At 42.6% G+C, this 19,626-nt stretch overlaps 2 protein-coding genes across 2 annotated transcripts in view; one reads left to right on the top strand and one right to left on the bottom strand.

The window, feature by feature from the left end:
* Positions 1-10,722, bottom strand: part of NDUFA9 (NADH dehydrogenase (ubiquinone) 1 alpha subcomplex, 9, 39kDa) — a 16,715-nt gene extending 5,993 nt beyond the window's left edge. Inside the window, exons 1-7 of the mRNA XM_012732625.1 lie at positions 10,621-10,722; positions 6,964-7,134; positions 6,553-6,650; positions 3,728-3,819; positions 2,574-2,715; positions 1,349-1,451; positions 578-645 (exon numbers count right to left, since the gene is read on the bottom strand). Coding sequence (XP_012588079.1) covers positions 578-645; positions 1,349-1,451; positions 2,574-2,715; positions 3,728-3,819; positions 6,553-6,650; positions 6,964-7,134; positions 10,621-10,669 — 723 coding nt within the window. The 5' untranslated portion in view covers positions 10,670-10,722. The remainder of the gene's footprint in view (positions 1-577; positions 646-1,348; positions 1,452-2,573; positions 2,716-3,727; positions 3,820-6,552; positions 6,651-6,963; positions 7,135-10,620) is intronic.
* An 8,780-nt stretch (positions 10,723-19,502) lies between these two features.
* Positions 19,503-19,626, top strand: part of AKAP3 (A kinase (PRKA) anchor protein 3) — a 9,461-nt gene continuing 9,337 nt past the window's right edge. Inside the window, exon 1 of the mRNA XM_004692860.1 lies at positions 19,503-19,598. Within this exon, the coding sequence (XP_004692917.1) occupies positions 19,503-19,598 (96 nt within the window). The remainder of the gene's footprint in view (positions 19,599-19,626) is intronic.

Here is a 19,626-nt window from a genome sequence, read left to right as displayed (position 1 = left end):
CCCTGGATCAATCAACCTAATACAGAATCGGTCGCGCTCCCTGGATCAATCTACCTAATACAGAATCGGTCGCACTCCCTGGATCAATCAACCTAATACAGAATCGGTCGTGCTCCCTGGATCAATCTAGTACAGTCCGTCCTGCTCCTGACCTGTCGCCCGTGGAACGCTCTTCCCCAATGGCCTTCTAGCCATTTGCGTCGGTCCCGTCGGTCCCGATCCTCAGGTCTGAACCTGTCAAGCCCCGGATGCAAGCACCTACCATCTCCTGTACTGCAGCACCTACCACCCCGCATGAAATTTCTCTGTTGAGAATGTGTCTGTGCAATTAACCTCACTATCTCCACCGTAACAAGGAATGTTGTGTTTATTAGCACATGAAGGGTCCAATAAATTTGCTGTGAGTGAAGGAACTAGTGAAGACACAGAGAATGCATGTACCTTAGATTTTCTGTGAGGCAACTAGATGAAACAAGTTGATAAAGAAGAAAATAACAGTTAGAGTATTAGAATAAAACCAGAAAACAGATCACCTAAATCTGAGTTCAGCTGAAGTCCCTTCATCCAGGGTACTTACATACACGGGCTGCTTCTCTGTCTTCAAGCCCAGGTTGGTGAGAGGCACACCACCAAACCAGCGGATATCTGGCCCAAGAGAGAGAGCTCGTTTCAGAAGCCCTAAGTGGTGGTGAGACCCAACAACCACTCAACACACTGAAAATAATAAAAGTGGCTGGCACTGAGGAAGCTAATGATTGTATAAGGAGGACCACTGCTGTTCAAATAACAGGGAAAGTGAAACGGTCAATGTGTGAGGACACAGGACAAGGCGAAGCTGTGGCGAGGCCCGTGCTCCGCGCCGTCCTGCCCGCCGCGCCGTCCTGCCCGACGAGCGGCCAGTCCCTAGACGCAGCCCGTGCAACAGAGGGGCACAGGGATCGGGCGCCAGCCCCAGGGCACAGAGCTGCAGGGGAAGCTGCTGGTAGAAAGCGGAGCGCAGAACACGGTGAGTGCAGATGCTCAGATCATCATTCCACTTACTTGGGGCAAAAAGAAAAAGCAATGGCTCGCCTCTTACCATAAACCAAAGCTATATAGCTACGCTAAGCACAGTTCGTGCCAGGGCCGAAACAACCCCGGTGCCCTACTCCCAAGTCCACATCCTCCCCCACCCCCAACCCCCATCTGAGGCGCTTCTGGGACACAGAGCAATGCAGAGCACGAGGCACAAGCTGACAAGCAAAGACAACCGAGGGGAGGAAAACCGTGCTCATCCGCCAAGTCAGACTGCGAATTTGCGCTGAATCTCAAATTCAGCATCTTCTCTCTGCTAGTAAGAAAGACATACTTGCAAAATAATTGAGGAATCGGTCCTCTCTTCCAAAGATGTCCGATGGTTTTATGATGATGGCTTCTGGAAAGGCATCTCTCACCTCTTTCTCTCCAACAGCCTAAAATAAACAACCAACAAACTGAACTGACACGGGTGAAAACGCCTGCATTCTCTCCACGGTCGGGACACTGCCTATACTTCAGGGACCCACTCTTCCTCCAGACGAAGGGAACTGTATTCATAAAACTCAGCCACACCCCACACACACACACACACACACACACACACACACACACACACCACACACACACGTCCTTTCTCTTCTAGCTACTGGGTTTCTTCCCATTTTTATTCCAGGGAAGTTGAAAAAGAAGAAAAAGAAAAACCAGAGTAGGCTTCCCTAGCCTCCGTGCTTCCGTCTGTCAGTCTCTGGTTTCGTGCTGTCTAGCAGCGGGTGTGCTGGAGGCCACGGCTGAGGATGCGGCCGCAGGGCACAGCCAGCGGAGGGTGGGCTGGGCGCTCGCCCCCCCCAACTCAACTGCTGAGCAGCTCCCTGCACTGCCTCCACTCACACCTACACAGAGCCTCTTGCCCCACAGAGACAAGGGACCCTAATTCCATCTTTCTTTCCACCCCCACTCCCTTCCCCTGACATCAAGGCGACCTGGGCCTCCCTGGGTGCTGGCTTCTCTGGTGATGTCCTCTTCCCTTCTCATCTGCCGCTCTCCCTTGCTCTGGCCACTTCCTTCTGAGGAGCCTGCCTGCCCCACTCTCTCCCATGTCAGTCTCGCTCTCTCTACTACCCCCTTCCTGCCAGTACTAAAAAACGCCAAGAGCTTCCACCTTCAGAGAAAAAAAATCCACCACCACTTGCCCCCTCAAATCCTGCCCCCTCACATCGTCTTACCAAACCACTTTAAAAATTGCCTCCTGCCCTGCTGTCCCCAGGGCCTCCGCTCTGTTCAGTCTTCATCACCTACACTCTGGGCTCTGGCCCTGAACACTGGCTCTCAACTATCACTGACCAGTTTGCCAACAACCAGTATATGTGTGTGTGTGTGTGTGTGTGTGTGTGTGTGTGTGTGTGTGTGTGTGTGTGTGTGTGTGTGTGTGTGTCACACACATGCCCCCTCTGAATCTTTGAAATCTGGACATGTCAATAAGAAATCTTCTCAACTCAGGCTTCAAAGGGGCCAGAAAGTCAGCTCTGCGAACCACTCCCCAATCAACTTGCTATTACCTTGTTTCTCAGGTATCTAGAAGAGCTCTTAATATCAGCATTCAGGTGTGAAACATGAATGAATTTTTCAATCCCGGCTTCCTTGGACACTTGAGCAATTGCCTGGGGAATCTTGACATAAACATCTTCAAAATCAAAGTTTCTGGAAGAAAAAGTAAACAGAGATTAGTGAACACATGACTCGGGATTTCAAAGTTCTCTGTGATAGACTGGTTCTCATATATTGTTAAAATGTATGATAAACATCAAACAGCAAGTTTTTAACCCAGTCAAAATTTGTGTATTTTTTTTTTATTGCATTTTCTTTCACTGGCCTGCTGTCAGTATGTAATAGCTTCTGAACAGCACAGACAACATTCTGTATCCTCAAGGCGTCCCAGGGTTGCAGCCCTTAAAAAGAATGTGGCTGCACTGGTTGGTGGGCAGGAAGGGAGTGCTGGGACTGGGAGACCCTCTTCTCACCCCTCCCTGGGTTTTTGTTCCCCTCAGGGAAGAAAAAGAACTGTGACCAACTGAGTCCACATTAAGTGCTCACACCATATAAGGCGCTGTGTTCATGACTACAGGGGAAATAAAGTTGACTAAGACCCTCCAAGTCATCAAAGAACTTAAAATTATGTGATGAGACAGACAAATCTAAGTCAAACTTTCATAAATGCTGGGAAAAATAAAAGAGAAGTGTGAACAAAGGTTGTGGAAATACACGATCCAAACACTGTTTGTGGGTAAATGACCCAGACTACAGCTAAGAAGAGCTGTCAGCCAGCACTCCTGTCATCTGAGAGTGCCAGTGTGAACAGAGAGACACTGTCTACAAAGAAAAACTACTGTGCAGCTTGTTGAACAGTGGGTCAGGCAGACCCTAAGCTTCTCCCTGGCCAGATGTAGGTGCTAGTCCTCACTGGCCCTTGCATCAAGCTGGTGACCATCCCTGCTGGCTGCGTGTTGGCGACACACAACACTGCTCACTTACACCGCACTCACTGCACACTAATTCCTCAGAGCTCCTTGGTACGGTAATGGCAGTTCAACCACTGCTTATGGAAGGCCTCCCGGAAAATGCCACAAGTACAATGCCGGGCACGAAGGAGCTACCCCAAGCCTGCCCCTGAACCCACGGGCAGTGCAGGCTAAGAAAGGGGCCAGACACATACCTGGTTTCCCATTCTCGCCCAACTAGGTTGATGACCACGTTGCTGTGCTCCACAGCCCTCCGGATGGAATCCTTATTTCTCGCGTCCCACTCCTAAAACAGCAGGAACAAATCACGTAAACCACAGGCGCACCCTGGCATCGGACACTTCTGTACAGCCCCTCGCCCCATAAGCTGTGGATGGGAGAGCTGCTGTAGCCACGACACAATGCCGATTCATGCAGGCTCCATTCATCACAACAGAAATGATTCTGAGGTCTCCAACTCCCTGCTGATTTTCTCACTCTCTGGATGCAAATCAAAGTACATTTATGCAGGCAGTCAAATGACAGAACAGGCTGCATCGATTTCTGCCCACCCCACTGATCCATATGGTTTAGTAAAAGAGCCCAAGTCCTTTCCTGAAACATACCCAGAGAACCAAGGAGGTAAATGTACTCCGAATATTTAGCAGGAGCTAGTTAAAGACCGGTGATCAAAGGAGTATTTCTTAAAGGCTAATATGAAGTTGACTTCATAGCATTCCTGACTACTTTCGTGTTTCTTTTTAACTCTTCCTTCATTGAAATCCCAGATCTAGTCATCATTTCTACTTAAAGACATGAAAACAATACTGCAAAAGAAGCGACCTGCAGAAACCTCAGGGCGAGGCATGGCGATTTCTGTGTGGAATTCTATTTCTGAGCAGTTGCTCAGGACTTAAGTCAGGTAGGTATCACCTGTCCAAAATAGTGACTGGGATTAAATAATCCTGGCCAAAGGTACAGGGCTTTCCAAGTTAAAAATGAAGAACTAGTTAGCAACTGATGATGGAGAGGCAGTACAAGAGAAAGTAGAGAAGAGCAGCTTTGGAGCAGGGCAAAGCACAAATTCCTATCTGGCATTTACTGTGTACAGGTGATCTCTCTAAGCTTCATGCAAAATCTGAAGCTATAACCTACTTCAGGGCTATGAGTAAGACCTGCAGCCCAAAAAAATGACAAAGTCAACCAAAAATTGGCAACTCTGTATAAAAGTTTTGCAGAAAACATATCAAGGGTGGAAGAGGAAGAGCCACAGAGTAGAAGAGTCTGGCTGAGGCCTGGAGAGGAAGAATCAAGAGGAAATCAGACTCCCAGGGATAATGGCCACAGGGCACACTCAGGCTGGGAGAGGAGACAGCAGTGTCAAACTGATTCAGTCAGAAGGCTCAAAGCCCCACACCGGCGGTGGGCCTTCCTTCTCAAAAGTAAACAGCAGTAGTAAAACGAAGGCTGCGTCCACCGCTGTTACACCTTCCCTGGACTTGCCCCTTCCTAAACACCACCACAGCTAAGGCGCATGACTAGTGTCTGTACCCTGTTAAGACTCTGAGCTCCTGCAGTCTGGCTCACCAAGACGTGCTCAGAGCAGAGCCGAAAGCCGGGACACGGCGGATACTCCGCAAACACCTGCCCCCTGAGTCCCTGGCTTATGGTTCAGTTCCCACGACTACCCATCTGCAAGCTAGTGAGTTTTCAACTTTCACTCATGAAAGACATTACTTTTAAAGACCGATAAGGTGATATCAACTTTAGTCACAAAGAACCAGGAAAAAAGGTAGGCTCCTTTAAGTGTAATGCCAAGACGGTATTGGAGAATCAAATTTTGGAAATGAACAGCTCCTTAGAATCAGGAATTTCCAATATAACTATTATATCATATACTTAGTTTGTGAATATTCGGGAAAGTATCAATGAAAACACTGCTCAAAAAAAGTCAAAATTTCTATACGGATCTGACAGCAGAGGTGTTTACCATTTCTTAAAGGGGGAAGGTGTGCAGTGCGGAAACTGATGTACCCAGGACATAAGCAGGGAAGATGAGCGCCAGGGTGCTGCTTGCTGGGGTCACCCAGGCTCCCTGGAAAGGCCCTGTGCTGTGCTTCATAGGGCACCTGGCACTCCTGACGTTAATCTCATAAACAAGTATGGCCTCCAGTAGCTGTCACGACCAGGAGAGAGTCCGCAGAACTTTAACCCATCCTTAAAGGTTATCCGTCACCTCAAGCCCCCAAATGTACCCCCTGGCAATTACAGTTCTAAAGGAAGAACTTTCAAATTAAGCAACAGGGAATATCAGGAAGGACTTTTCTAAGTTAATGCCAAGAAAAACAAGTTATAAAACTGGCTACTTGTGATTTTCTCTGTCCACAGAAATACTGGCTAATAGAAATGAGTCATGTAATTCTGAATTTTCTACTAGCTACAATTAGAAGACCTAAAAAAAAAAAAAAGGAATTCGTTTTAATAATAAGCTTTCTTCTGCCAATATAACACAATGTCATTTCAATCTGTAGTCAATATAAAACAAATATTGATGATACATTATATATTATTTTCTTCCTAACTAATGCTTGAAACCTGCTGGCTATTTTATACTCATAGCACACCCCCACTCAGCCACATTTCAAGAGACTCACATGCTTAGGGTAGTGGACAGCAGACATCTAGAACAGAGACTGGCAAATTACGACCCATCAGCAAATCCAGCCAGCTGTCTACCTGTAGTTTTACTGAACACATTCTCCTCCATACGTACTACCTGTCGTTGCTTTCCAGCCATAAGGACAGAGTGGAGTAATTAGGACAAAGTAGTCTGTGAACTGCAAAGCCTAAAGTATTTTTTATCTGGCCATATACAGAAAGTTTGCCCACTAATAGTACAAAGTCTACCAGAATGCCCCACAGACAGGCTCAGTCCATTCTGGTACCAAACTGCTGCTTTATCACACTGCTCCTTCCTCCTAAAAATGACATTGGCCACTTATATTTGTCAGTTCCAATAATCAGTCACTCGGACTCTTACCAGAAAGATGATTTGGCCCAAGTCACCCATAGGGCGAAGGTGCATGACGTCATATGGTTCACACCGATAGGGTATGATAACCTGTGAGCCCATCCGACCTAAAAAATGAAGAGATTGAAATAGGGGTCAATCCAACATAATACCTAAATGGCACTGATTTAAACAATATTTAAATTCTAGTACAATCAATACTTTGACAATAAGCGTATTTTGTCACACTAGGTTTTCAGAGTCGTCCATTCCCAAATATCATATACAGAAAGTCTGGGAGTGCAGATCAAAATTATAGAAACCCAAAAGAGGAGTAACACATTATATTGTTAAATGAAAGGAGACACAGCTCAGCACTTCTCATTAAGCAACCCTATGAAATAGCACCAGAGTATTTTGAATACAAGGACCTTTACTTACCAAGGTGGTTGACTACGTATCGGCCCAGGAAGCCTGTTGCTCCAAACACAGTGGCCACAACCCCACTGACCGAGGAACGCCCCCCTTTCCCGTGAGGCATGACGGCATGGTGGATCTGGCGCTGGGCAGGGCCATGGCACACCAATGCATTGAGAGCAGCAATAGAAGAACCTGAAACAAAACCCCCGGGGGTACAGAAGGGCAATGTCAATATAGAAGTGACACAAATACAAACAGCTGCTTTTCCTGAAATTTTTAACACTATCTGGTAGCAACTCATCATTTATTAAGTGCCAACAGCAATAATAAACACAAACTGTTACAACAAAGGATCCAGAGAAGATGGGCGAAAACATAAAAACTAGAAAGTAAACTCCCTCCCTTGTAAGATATAATTAATTTAGGAAGAGAAATCTCATTTAAAAAGACAAATAAATATTAAGCAGCTCCAAATTAAGAGTTTATAAACTTCCATGGTGAGAGAAGCCAAGAGAATGCAAGTCAGGGAGCAGTAAAATAATCATCAAGAAAGATTCCTGGAGATGGTGCTTTGAGACTGTATTTAAAGACAAATAATGAAAGAATACATTTCCACATGAAACAAAACATGTAACAACAGAGTGGGAATGAACAGGCCCCATGCAGGGAACAGCAAAGACTTATATGGGACAAGCTATGATAATGAAAAATACAGATGATGAGTTAGAAACAAAGGACCTGTTAATAGGGAAGGTTATTTTTTAAAAGTGCCAGAAATCATCAAAAGTGAAGATAAAAAGTGGTATGCTTGAAAAAAAGAATTTTTGGCTTTTAGATAGGTTAATAAGTTAAACCTCCCAAATTTCTTTCCCATTAACTTGGGAAAGTTAAGTTGCACAGTGCTTAACATCTCCTCTATAGTACATGGGCAAACAGACCACTTGGCATTAGCCTGAATATCTGCAAGGCTGAGGAAATCACGACTTCGTAGAGCAGGCCACTATTGGAGTCATGTCAGAGCCATTTATTAGGAGCTTCTACCACGTGAAAGCTCAACAACTGCTTCTCGGTAGCTTTTACGCCCATGTGATGATGAAGACCAAATCTAATCTCTTTACATTTAAGAGTACCAATTATATCCCCACTAAGTATTCTCTTCTCCAGGCTAACCTCCATCAACTATTCTTCATGTGGCAGGAATGTAAAAATCCTTCAGATATACTCCACCTTTCAAGTCCCTTGAAACTTACCAAAGCTGAGTTTTAGAACAAATTACCTAACTTTCATGTAATAGAAACCACTAAACGGTTTAAAGTACTGAAGAACTTTAGCTCCAATCAGCAAACTCTGGACCTTAGTATAAATTGGGGAGAAGCTGAAAGAAACAAATAAGAATTACATTACAAAATCTATGAAGAAAAGGAAAGCTGATATGGAAGAAAAGAAGAAAGGAAGACAGATGGGAGGGCAGAAGGAAGGAATGAAGAAAAGGAAGCGAAGATCTGTGTTCGTTTTCTGGGCATGAATTTCCAGGGGCACTCTGCCCAACAGTCAGTCTTTCCCTACTCAAAACCACAGAATTGGTAAAAAGTCTAGTGACTGAAACCAGAGATTAAAAACAAGTATAACAGTTCAGACACATAATGACATAACAGCTAAACTTACAAGCGTTCAGCGTTATTCTAAGTACTTAATAGGTACTATCTTTTTATTGCTACTTTTTACTGCCACTTTACAGATGAGGAAACTTAGACTCAGGAAAGTCTCATGACTAGCCTAAAAGGCAGCAAAGATGATGAAAAGCAGCCCAATAAAGTAAAAGGGGAAAAATAAAACGGCATCCAGAAGCGAAATAAAATGTTTTGAGGAGAGGTTAGTTAACCCTATGAAACACTGCTGAAAAGTAAAATAGATGAGATTACAGGATCTGGAAAACGCTGGTTTGAAAGGGTCTTAACAAGAGTGGGTTTCACTGCAGCAGTGGGACTAACCTGACACGAGCAAACAGAAGAGAGAATGTGAGGCCAGAAGTGGTTAGAGGAGTAGAAATAACTCTTCTGATGAGATGTGGTATAAAGGGGTAAAGAAAATGGGGCTAAAGTGACAGGACAACATAGCAGGATCTTCTATTTCTTCATAAGGTACAGTACTGGGGCCTCACTGGTTATGCAAGGGCTTAAGGCGCAGCACTATGAAGCTATCTGCAGCCACTGCAGCACAAGTTCAATCCCCAGACAGGGAGGTGATGACCCACATGGCGCAGCCTGCTGTCTCGCCTGCTGCTCCCCTTAGCAGTATATTCAGTCTCTCTGCCTGTTCTGCTCCCCACTATGGTGAATATTCTCTCTCTGTCTCTCTGTCTGTCTGTCTGTCTGTCTCTCTCTCTCTCTCTCACACACACACACACCTCAGGCTGTACTCCAGTTCTTGTATGCATAAATAAATAAATCTAAAAAAACTAAGGTATAGTATTTATGTGAGTGTACAGGCATCAATAGCTAGCAGTTGTCGTTCAGTCTATATATTATGACACCAATTAAGTTTAACAAAGCCCAGCAAGTCTCTCTGCAAAGAAATGATAGCTATAAGAACATCCACTATAAGTGATGTACACCAAGCACCTTCCTAGTGGTATGTAAGAACTCTAAGATGGAAAATAAAACAGTGACCCTTGGTTCTCACCAGAAGCTGAACATCAAAACTACTCGTGGAACTTTGTAAAACTGAAGGTGCAAGAGGCCAATTCAAAAGTTTTAATTCCACAGCTGTAAAATAAGTCCATTTCTATATTTTATAAGTCTCCTAAGTATGATTCTGATCCGCAGCTAATTTTGACAGCAAGTGACATTCTGTAATGCCAAAAACACAATTTTTGGAAGTTGATTCATGGGGTGTGTTTGTAAAAAAAAAAAATGAAAAAATGATGACGAAATATAATCGTAGCCCCGATTTTGTGAGTGGGAGAGCCATGTATGTTTTCGCTTAGAGGAAGGTGACAACGGACTCAATCAGAACAGAAAATGAGCGATACTTAGACAAATTCTACTGTCTTCTTTCCTCTCATCCTTTTCCTTTCTACCATGTCCTGTTTCTTCTCCCTCTGAGCATCACTCGTGTCTCAGACCGCAGCACCTGGACTTAAAACACTCCGTATCTGTGTAGATACCTTTGATTTAAAAGGTGGTTTTATAAGAACTTAATTTAGTATTCTCTGAAATCCCCTGATATTGTGGTTTTATCATTTGTACTGTGACCCGGAGAACCTGAAGTTGAGAACGACTAAGGGTTAGAACACGACCATAAAGTCAATACAAGAAGAATCTTCTCTCCACTTTCCTATTCCTCCCCCTCTCCCGCCACCCACACAAATATTCCTCAGAACTCCAAACCCTTACAACCGTAGCAAAACTCCTCTGATTCTCCTAATCCATTACAAGTTCCCCACTTTCTCCCCTTCTCTTTCCATTGCTCAAGCCCTCGGGGATCAGATCCTTTCCCCGAGTGTACAATTAACAAGCGATTCGGGGACCGAGAAAGGGAAAACTCTAGGGACTGCTCCAGACCTGAAAAAAAAAAAAAAACAAGGAAGCCGGGAGAGCTGGCGTGACAGATACAGTCAAAACTTTAGATCCCAGCCCCAAAATCCCGATCGGGGGCCACCGCTCGGGTGACACTTACGTGACATTGGCAGGGCTCGGACAACCCGGGGATGAACGGCGGCCGCCATCTTCTCCCACAATTCCCCACCACCGGCCCCTGGGCCAACTACGGCTGCTAGGTTGGGTCAAAATTGATCTTCCCCGCCCGTTCGCGCAGGCGCTCACACGGATTAAAAAGAGCGGGTGGGAATGGGAAGGTGCTGGGGACACGGGTGACTTGGTGATGGGAAACCCGCGGGGAATACAATTGAGATGGGAAAAAAAAAAGTACAAAATGATGTAAAAATAAACTGTTATATATATAAAAAAAAAGGAAGGTTGTTGGGGAAGGCCTTGGGGCTGGAAGGGACAGGCCATGAAGCGGAAAAAGAAGAAAGGAAATAAAAATTCCTCTCGAATGTACCACAAAGCTGATTTTAGCGCCGAGGAACCTGAAACCCAGCTGTGACTGACTCAAGGGCACACGGAAAGGCAGAGCCCGAGCTGAAGGAGCTCAGCTTTCCTGACTCTCAGCTCAGTTTCCTGAAAATCCTTAGCGAGCCGGGAAGAAGAGGGGGTGTAGCCTCTGCGCTCGCGGAGCGCCCCGGGGAGAAAGGGTGTTCAAAAGGAGTGGGGCGGAGGAAAGCGGGAGGGACGGAAATAGCAATAGAAATGAGAACGTGCCGGGAAAAATACGTGCGCCTTGAGCCGGAGAACACATTGTGTCCAGGGCTTTGCTCTCTATTTTCCAGGCGCGTTCAGCTCAAGCCTCTCTCTGTTCGTAGGTGACCCCTGACACCCAGTCCCAGGAGGCCATCACTCCATCTGCTGTCATGGACTGGTCAGAGCACCACCACCACCCGACATGCTAACCTAGGGACACAGAACAGGAGCGTGTTTGAGTGTGCTTCCAGCGGTGAATGACATCTAGTATCCACATTTTAGTGGCACGAATGCCATTTACACATTTTTTCTAGAAAGATATGCTAAGTGGGTCTCTGTAGGACAATGTTTTTCTTTGGTTATTTCTAACTTTGTACCCCTTTGAGAATCTACGTTGTTCTCGAAAGAGGTGTGTAGAGCCTGAGGAGATTCCGCAATGATTAGACTTAATACTTGCGTGTTTGTTTGTTTTTTTAAAGATTGATTGATGCATACAGAACTGGGTACAGGCCAGAGGTGCAGGGGTGAGAGGACTCACCAGAGACAGAGTGGGGAGCAGAACAGGCAGACTGATGAAGTACACTGCTGAGGGGAGCAGCGGGTGGGTCAGGAGAGGTCTGCCACTCCAATGTGGGTCACCTCTGGGGTGGGGATCGAACTCATGCTGAAGTGGCTTTAGTTTCTTAGTGCTGTGCTTTAACCCACTTTGCTACCAGGGTGGCCACACTTTTGTTTTTAACTACTTTATTTTGCCTAGCTCCTCAAGACCCCTGAGTGGATAACAGCAACTAGCAACCTGTCCCAAAACAGCCACACGGGGCTTATGAGAAAACAAACTGATTTGGGGGAGCTCTTTATAGACTTAATTTATTGAAGTCCTTTGTTTTCAGGAAGAAAGAGGTGTGAGTTGTTGGGATGGACAAAAGACCTGTCATGAGTAGAGGCTGCCTGTTATTGTTAGACTTGTAAGATTGCTTGTTCCCCCTCCACTTCACTCCAGCGTTTACTGCAGACTCACCTACTTAACGGAATTGGAAGTGAAAAGAAACTTAATGAAGCTTAAAAATACCACGCTGTCATATTTTTTTTACCTCATCCTATGCTCACTGCACTTAAAATGTGCTGATGCTTGAATCTGAGGTAGATAGGAACATAAACCTACTTTCTAGTTCTGATAAATTGACCCCAAGACCTAATTTCATCAGTAATGTGTAATTGCTGAATGTGTAACATTGTCGATTATGTTACTTTACACCTCCAGCATTAACTAAAAACAACATGTTAGATCCCAATTCCTATTTCTACCAGTTACTAGTTTTGACCTGGGCAAGCTTCTATACCTGTTTAAGAGGGAAATTAATACCTGCCTTGTTACCTCAAAGGTTATTGTGAGGATCAGATGACATAACAGGTGTTAAAAATCAAAGTGCTGGCCCTCCCTGGTGGCGCAGCGGGTTAAAGCACAGCACTGAGAATCTGAAGCCACTTCCGCATGAGTTCGATTCCCGCCTGCCGCCTGCCCCGGAGGAGACCACATGGCGAGCCAGACCTCTCCTGACCCGCCCGCTGCTCCCCTCAGCAGTGTACTTCGTCAATCTGCCTGTTCTGCTCCCCACTCTGTCTCTGGTGAAGCCTCTCACCGTCCCTGAGCCTCTGGCCTGTACCCCAGTTCTGTATGAATAAATAAATAAATCTTTTAAAAAAAAAAAATCAAAGTGCTATATGTCTATACATGCAGTTCTCTTCAAAAAAAAAAAAAAAAACCTCTAAAATGTCAAAATCACAGAATGTTCAAGCCAGAAGGGATCTCAAGAGGGCAACAAGCACAAATTATTTGAAAGATTAAGAAATTGAGAACTGACATTTAAAAGACCATCAATAAACAACCTGTAGCAGGAAGCCTTTAATAAGCCAGTCACAGTCAAATTCAGTGACTATCTTAATCATGTGACCTTGATCAGAGGTTCTTTTAGCTCTGTGGAAACTATCAGTCCTGAATTAGTGTATCTAAGATATTTCTGAGGAGATTGTACTAATATAAAATAAGCTCAAGGCTAGAAATTGTCAACCAAACGCCTTTTCATCTGATTTACCCAGTACAGTTCTTCCATTGGTGACACTGCACAGGGGAGATTGCTGCTTTGTCTCTGGCCATCTAAAATGCATTATAATCCAGAGATGGTCACTTTAAGCAAAATAACCCAAAATAATTTTTACACAATAAAGATGCTTACAAGAATCCAAAACGGATCCCACAACAATGAAGTGATTCCATTGACTTTGCATTAAAAAAAAAAAAAGCACTCACTTCTCACTTCTCATTCTAATTCTCTGCTCCCATCTGGATTTGCTAATGTGCAATAACCACTCTGTTGTTTTAAGTGGAGTCCATTGGCAAAATCTCTCCCATCCATATCACCTACCTAAATTAAACACGTAAAGAAGAAAATGAATAGGGAGAAGTCAAACTCAGTCCTTCCAAACTAAGCATCAAAGCCTTGGAGTATAACATCACCCTTCCCTAGGTCCTCACCAGTCAATCCCTGGCAGCCTCCCCACTGTTGCCATAGAGACTGTGATATCACCAGCTTTGATTCTGATGTCACTCTCCAGTCTCAACAAGGGGGAGGTACATGGTAGGTTGGAGGAGGAAACAAGATCTTGAGCTGAGCAAGAACATCCCAGTATCTTCATTGACTTTTAAAGTATATTCCGGAGTCTTTTGCGGTTCACTATTCCAGTGCTGCAGAGGTAGGAAATCCCACTGAACTCATAAAACAGCCTGTTTTCTGATCCTCTCTGGCTAAAAGGGGCCATTCAGTGGCAAGTGATAGGCAGCTCTTAATGTTCAACCCAGCCTCCATCTTCTGCCCAATTTAAATTTTCTTCTCATTAAATTTTAATTTCAAATTAATTTAAATGAGCTTCTCCATCAGCACTATTACAGCTAAACCTGCCACCTTTACTGCTGAACTCTTCATTTGTTGTAGATTTGACCAGCTTTCCTTGGCCATTTTGGGGGGTACATGAGTAGGAGGCATCTTCCTCCCTGCTTCCCAATTTGACAGTGAGACTGGAGACTTAACTACTTGCTGACTTTTCTGCTTCATTGTGTGGCTATTTTAAAAGTTCTTTTCAATGATCTAATAACAAGACTGTGTAAACTGAGACACAATTCTTACCCACTTTCACCCTCTCACTACAATTTGTAAGCCTTGACTAGAGTACAGAATTGGAGAAAGACAGGATGTTTATACATATGTGGAGAAATTATCTGTACTAACGAGACACTAGAGAATACTGCTATTACTAAGGGACAGTAAAATGGACAGAGCCATGAGAAGTGATCTCTCCACAGTGAACAGTGTCACTAAAAGAGACAAATGTTATGTGTGTGTGTGTGTGTGTGTATGCACACACATGCTGGATCCTTGTGTAAATAAAATCAGTTGGAACTGATTTCAGCCACAACCAAATTTACTGAGCATCTGCGTGTGCCAGGCACTTTGAGAAAGGAAGTGAGAGAGGAAAAGAGAATGGATGTGATTATATTCTTCCTTTTGTAAGCTGGTTATAAAACCTGTTTGAATAAATTTCAAAACTTAATGAGATGTGTAATAACCAGTAAAAGCTTCATTTATGCTGATCATAATGCAAGCTTTTTCTAAGCTTAGGAGCCTTGAGCAAGCAGGAGCCTCTTGCTTGCTTACAATGGATACAGGATCTGTGGGCTAAGATTGAGTATCCAGAGCCAAACCCCTATGTTTTTGCCCCCTCTCTGGCACGCCTCAATTATTATTGAGGTAGTAATCACATTGGCATTTTAAAGAAATATTTTGGCCTGTTGGCCAGAGGACCCCTCTATTGATCTTAGAAAAAAACACCTTCCGGCATGTCAGCCAACAGAGTTGTAATATTTACGAGGTTATGGCCACCTGTTTTAATATTCCCTTTCTGGGCCTTTGTTTCTTAATCTATAAATTGACTATATTAGAATAAATGGTTTTTGAAGGTCTGTTTGTCTTTACAGTGTATGTAGTAGCTTTGTATAGTTAGCTTTGTATAGTATTTATATGTATATATACTATAAATTAGCTTTTTATCAAATCAACTTTGATAATTCACAGCAAAGATGCTAATAACAAAATATTATTCACCGATTTTGAATTTAAGAAATGGATTAATCCATTCACCTATCCCATTAAACTTGCTAGATTTTCCTTCCCACTATTCCTTTTCACTGTGGGAAGTCTGTTTAGAGATTTGGAAGTCTGAATATCATTATCATCAAAAAGATACTTAATATCTTTTTGTGATGTTATCCAGGACAATTTAGGGAGTAGAAAGTGTAATCTTGGTGCAGAAAAATATGCAGAAGATAAAGAAAATAGAATTAAAATGTTAGGACATGTTTTAGTGGAATTGTTTACTGGATAACTAATAAGTGTAGCATCTTATTAAGATACTTAATAGGTATGAGCTTGTAAAAGAAGTACAAGAACACTGTTGAAAGGTTGATATTTTTTTTATTATTACATTAATAAAACATTGGGTAAGTACTTATACCTTGGATAAATTTCTGGGGTGAACTTATCCCCAAAAGGAGTCAAACTTCAAGAAAGCCTAAATATATGACTAACTGTGAATTTCAGTAAGTCATTTGTTTTCCATTCTCAGATTTTTCCATTTAAAAAAGAAAAGTTAAACTATCTGGAATTAGAAGTAGGAAGGTTCCATATATATATGCATACTTTCAGTAGACAATAATTAAGCACCAGCTTTAAGATACTAGCTACTATGAGGAATACCAAGGTAAGTGGATGTGTCTGCCCTTTATAAAGTCCTGCTAATGAAGGAAATCCATTAAAATACAAATGGGATATGAAAGTTAAAAATAATGACAACATTTTGGATGACAGAACAGATTCAATTAAGTTTTAGAAAATATTTCATGGATGGGGCTGTAAGCTTTGACTTGAGTTACAAGGTAAGGGTGGGACTTGAACACTATTAGGGGCTTGGGTAGATATGCCAAGATTAAAGTATGATTCCCTAGTGTCTTCTATGTAAACTCTCATTAGAGGGAGTAAAGGAGGTAGTAGATATTGTTAATTCCCTTTAAAACATGATAATGCATATTTCTCTCAAGCTTCTAGGGTGCTTTGAGACCCAGGAATTTGGGACATATTTTTGTCCATTCTAGCTGATTTCTTCTCCAAGTTTGAGATTAGGCTAAAAACATTGAGTTTCTTAATTTTAAATAAGCCTATATGTCTGTAATTTGAAAATAGAAATACAAGTCACTTCAGAAATTTTGATCAGAAGTTGAAGTCTTTTTGTCATCTAAGAACCATTTTCTTAATTCACCAAGAAAAACGTGTTTAATTTTTTTAATCTTAAAATATTTAACTTTGAATGTCTTTTGATGTTCACTACTTGTGTACTATATGTGAAAAATCTTTAAGTTAAAATCATTATTTGTAATTAGTAAGATTCATGTATAAAATTAGTGACATTTGTGCCGTTCCATTGCAGATTCCTTATAGTACATGGCAAGAGGGGTGGATAAACTTGGGAATAGAAAAGACAGAAACAAATTTTTCAGGAGCTTTTCTCATACCAGCACCTTTCAGCAAAAGTAAGTGATCACATAACTTCCTTTGTATACTTAATTTGATTTTTAATTGGGCTATGTAGTTTTAAAAAATAAGTTAGTAGATGCTATTGGCTTAATTTGTTAAACACTAACTTGCACTGTCCACAGTTCAGGACAAACTGGTTCCAAATCTTCTCTGGAATTCTTTAATCAAATAGTAATGTCACTCATTTAGTTCTTCGTGATAATGATTCAATGATAAGAATGTTTATCTATAACAGCGCCTCAGAGATAATATAGGGTTTAGTGTCAGATATATGAACCTCTTTGTTAGGATTAAAAAATATTAAGAAGGTTGGGAAATCTCAGAGAATGTTTTTAAAGAAAAGAATAATTATCTTTCTGGAGGTGGCCAGTCTTTTTCAAAGGGTCTCTCTAGATAAGCCCAGGGCCAGGGTTTCTCAACTCTAGAATTGCAATTGTACACCCAGGGAGGATTTAAGAAATTCCCTGGTGGTGCAGTGGGTTAAAGTACAGCACTGAGAATCTAAAACCACTTCCGCATGAGTTCGATTTCCACCTGCCCTGGAGGTGACCACATGGCGCAGCAGACCTCTCCTGACCCACTCGCTGCTCCCCTCAGCAGTGTACTTCATGGATCTGGATCTGCCTGTTCTGTTCCCCACTCTGTCTCTGGTGAAGCCTCTCACCACCCCTAAGCCTCTGGCCTGTACCCCAGTTCTGTATGCACAAATAAATAAATCTTTAAAAAAAATAAAAAATAATAATAAAATGAAGGAAGGGAGGAAAGGAGAGGAAGAGGGAGGGAGGAGAAATAAATTCAGTGCCTAAGTTTCCTCACCTCAAAGCCATTGAAGTAAGATTTCAGGTTGGGGAGGGTTATATCCCAAAATCAGTATTCTTAAACAGTTTTCTGGGTGACGCTATAGTCTAATCATTATGGAGAACTCATTGCTCACCCAAGTATCTATTATATTACAGTGTTGGGAAAAGTGAAACAAACTGTTTCCCTTGCTCAGTCATCTGAGTGGAATACAAAACAGGTACAAGCCCTACAGGGGACAAAATAAGTAGCTACTGAATGGTCTTATTATTTATTTTTAATAACAACAATAATAAAGAAGTTTATTTCATATGTGTAAGCTGCGTCTGATTTGTGTTGGTTTTATTGTGAGGGAGGATGCCTGCCAAGCCAAGCTCAAAGTTTTTTTAAAAGAAGTTTTTCCAATTAATCACACATTCACCCCCCCAATGTTGTGCCACTTAATTCAAATAATTATTATAAATACAATTTTGCTAGAAAAAGTAAGGCTAAACTTTAGAAACTTACTATGAGTTTTCAATTAATATTTTGTTGGCATCAAAAATATGAATATATGTCTGTTTTACAAGAATTTTAGGAATATGGGGGAGGAAAATCTGCCCATAATACTCCACCTTGGTTTTGAGAAATATTCATTTAGGCAAAGTTAATAATGAAAGGAGGGAAACTTCAGTATGGATGTCTGATCATGCAAGCCTGGCTTGGAAAAAGAAGGCAAAGAGAAGGTTTACACACTTGTAGATGATTCATGGGTGGATGTCATGATGATTAGTCAGGCTGTGAAAAAGGGGTACAGGGCTGTGGTAAGTAGACGAGCCTAAGACCAAAGACCAGAGGAGTGGAACACAAAACAGGTACAAGCCCTACAGGGGACAAAGAATAAGTAGCTACTGAATGGTCTTATAATTTATTTTTAATAACAGCAATAATAAATCCATTTGTAAAGAAGTGGAAGGAAGACTATGACACAGTTTGAGTTGAGGCAATGAAGAAAGCAAACATAAGCAATGCTTTCAAGAATAAACAGCTACAAATGAAAGAGGAGGGAAGTCGCAGCCCAAGGGAAGTTTAGAGCAGAAGACGACAATTAAAACAACTATCAGCTTCCTCCCTTGGCACCCCGAGGAGAGAGAGTGGTGCCATTGCAGAGATTAGGGACTAGAGCAAAGTGCTGGAGGGTTATGGAAGTGTCAGCATTGGCACAGGCATCTCGACATCCATGGACAAAGGTCCCCTGGGTGGTGCACATGTCACCTCTCATCTGGTATTCTGAAGTCTGACTAAACCTGGAGCCTGAGAATTCCCCCAGCATCCTTGGCTAATTGGCGTAGGTGTGGATCTTAAGAAGAGCTACTAGAAGTACTGCTGATATAATTAAATGAGTGTTCTAAAAATTCATTAAAGACCATGTATTAAAAAGCAAGTTGGGAAAAAAAAAGTTGGTGGGACAAGAACAGGCAAGGGAGAACTAAATGAATTTTCTTTTAAGTAGGGTGACATTCGGGTATCTACAGAAAATCCAAACTCTGGAAGTTCTGCTAAGCAAATTTGCAAAGAGCAGGAGCAGGTTATTTAGGACTGCTTAGGTTCATTTCTGAGCTAACTGACATAAAGCACCTCTAGCCTATGCCAGGTCCTGGCTTTGACACTGGAGAGGTATGTAAGAAATCCTCTCGCTGTTGAGAACTGAGGATGATGATATCTAGAGTTTTGTGGGTCTGAAGGTCTCTGTTGAAAGTATTGTTTCTTTTGCCTCATTTCTTCTTATATACGACTTGTCCTTTTGATGACCTTTTTATATATTTTTTTCTACTTCCAGATGTCGGAGAGGGTTGACTGGTTACAAAGCCAAAACGGAGTGTGCAAAGTTGATGCCTATTCACCCGGAGACAGCCAACCCCAAGAATGGAAAATGGTGAGTGGTAATCTCTTTACAAATACTG

The sequence above is a fragment of the Condylura cristata genome, unplaced genomic scaffold, assembly GCF_000260355.1.
Source record: "Condylura cristata isolate star-nosed mole 26May11 unplaced genomic scaffold, ConCri1.0 scaffold00034, whole genome shotgun sequence".
Lineage (NCBI taxonomy): Eukaryota > Metazoa > Chordata > Mammalia > Eulipotyphla > Talpidae > Condylura > Condylura cristata.
The sequence above is the reverse complement of the archived record's forward strand: the minus strand, read 5'-3'. Positions and strand labels throughout refer to the sequence as shown.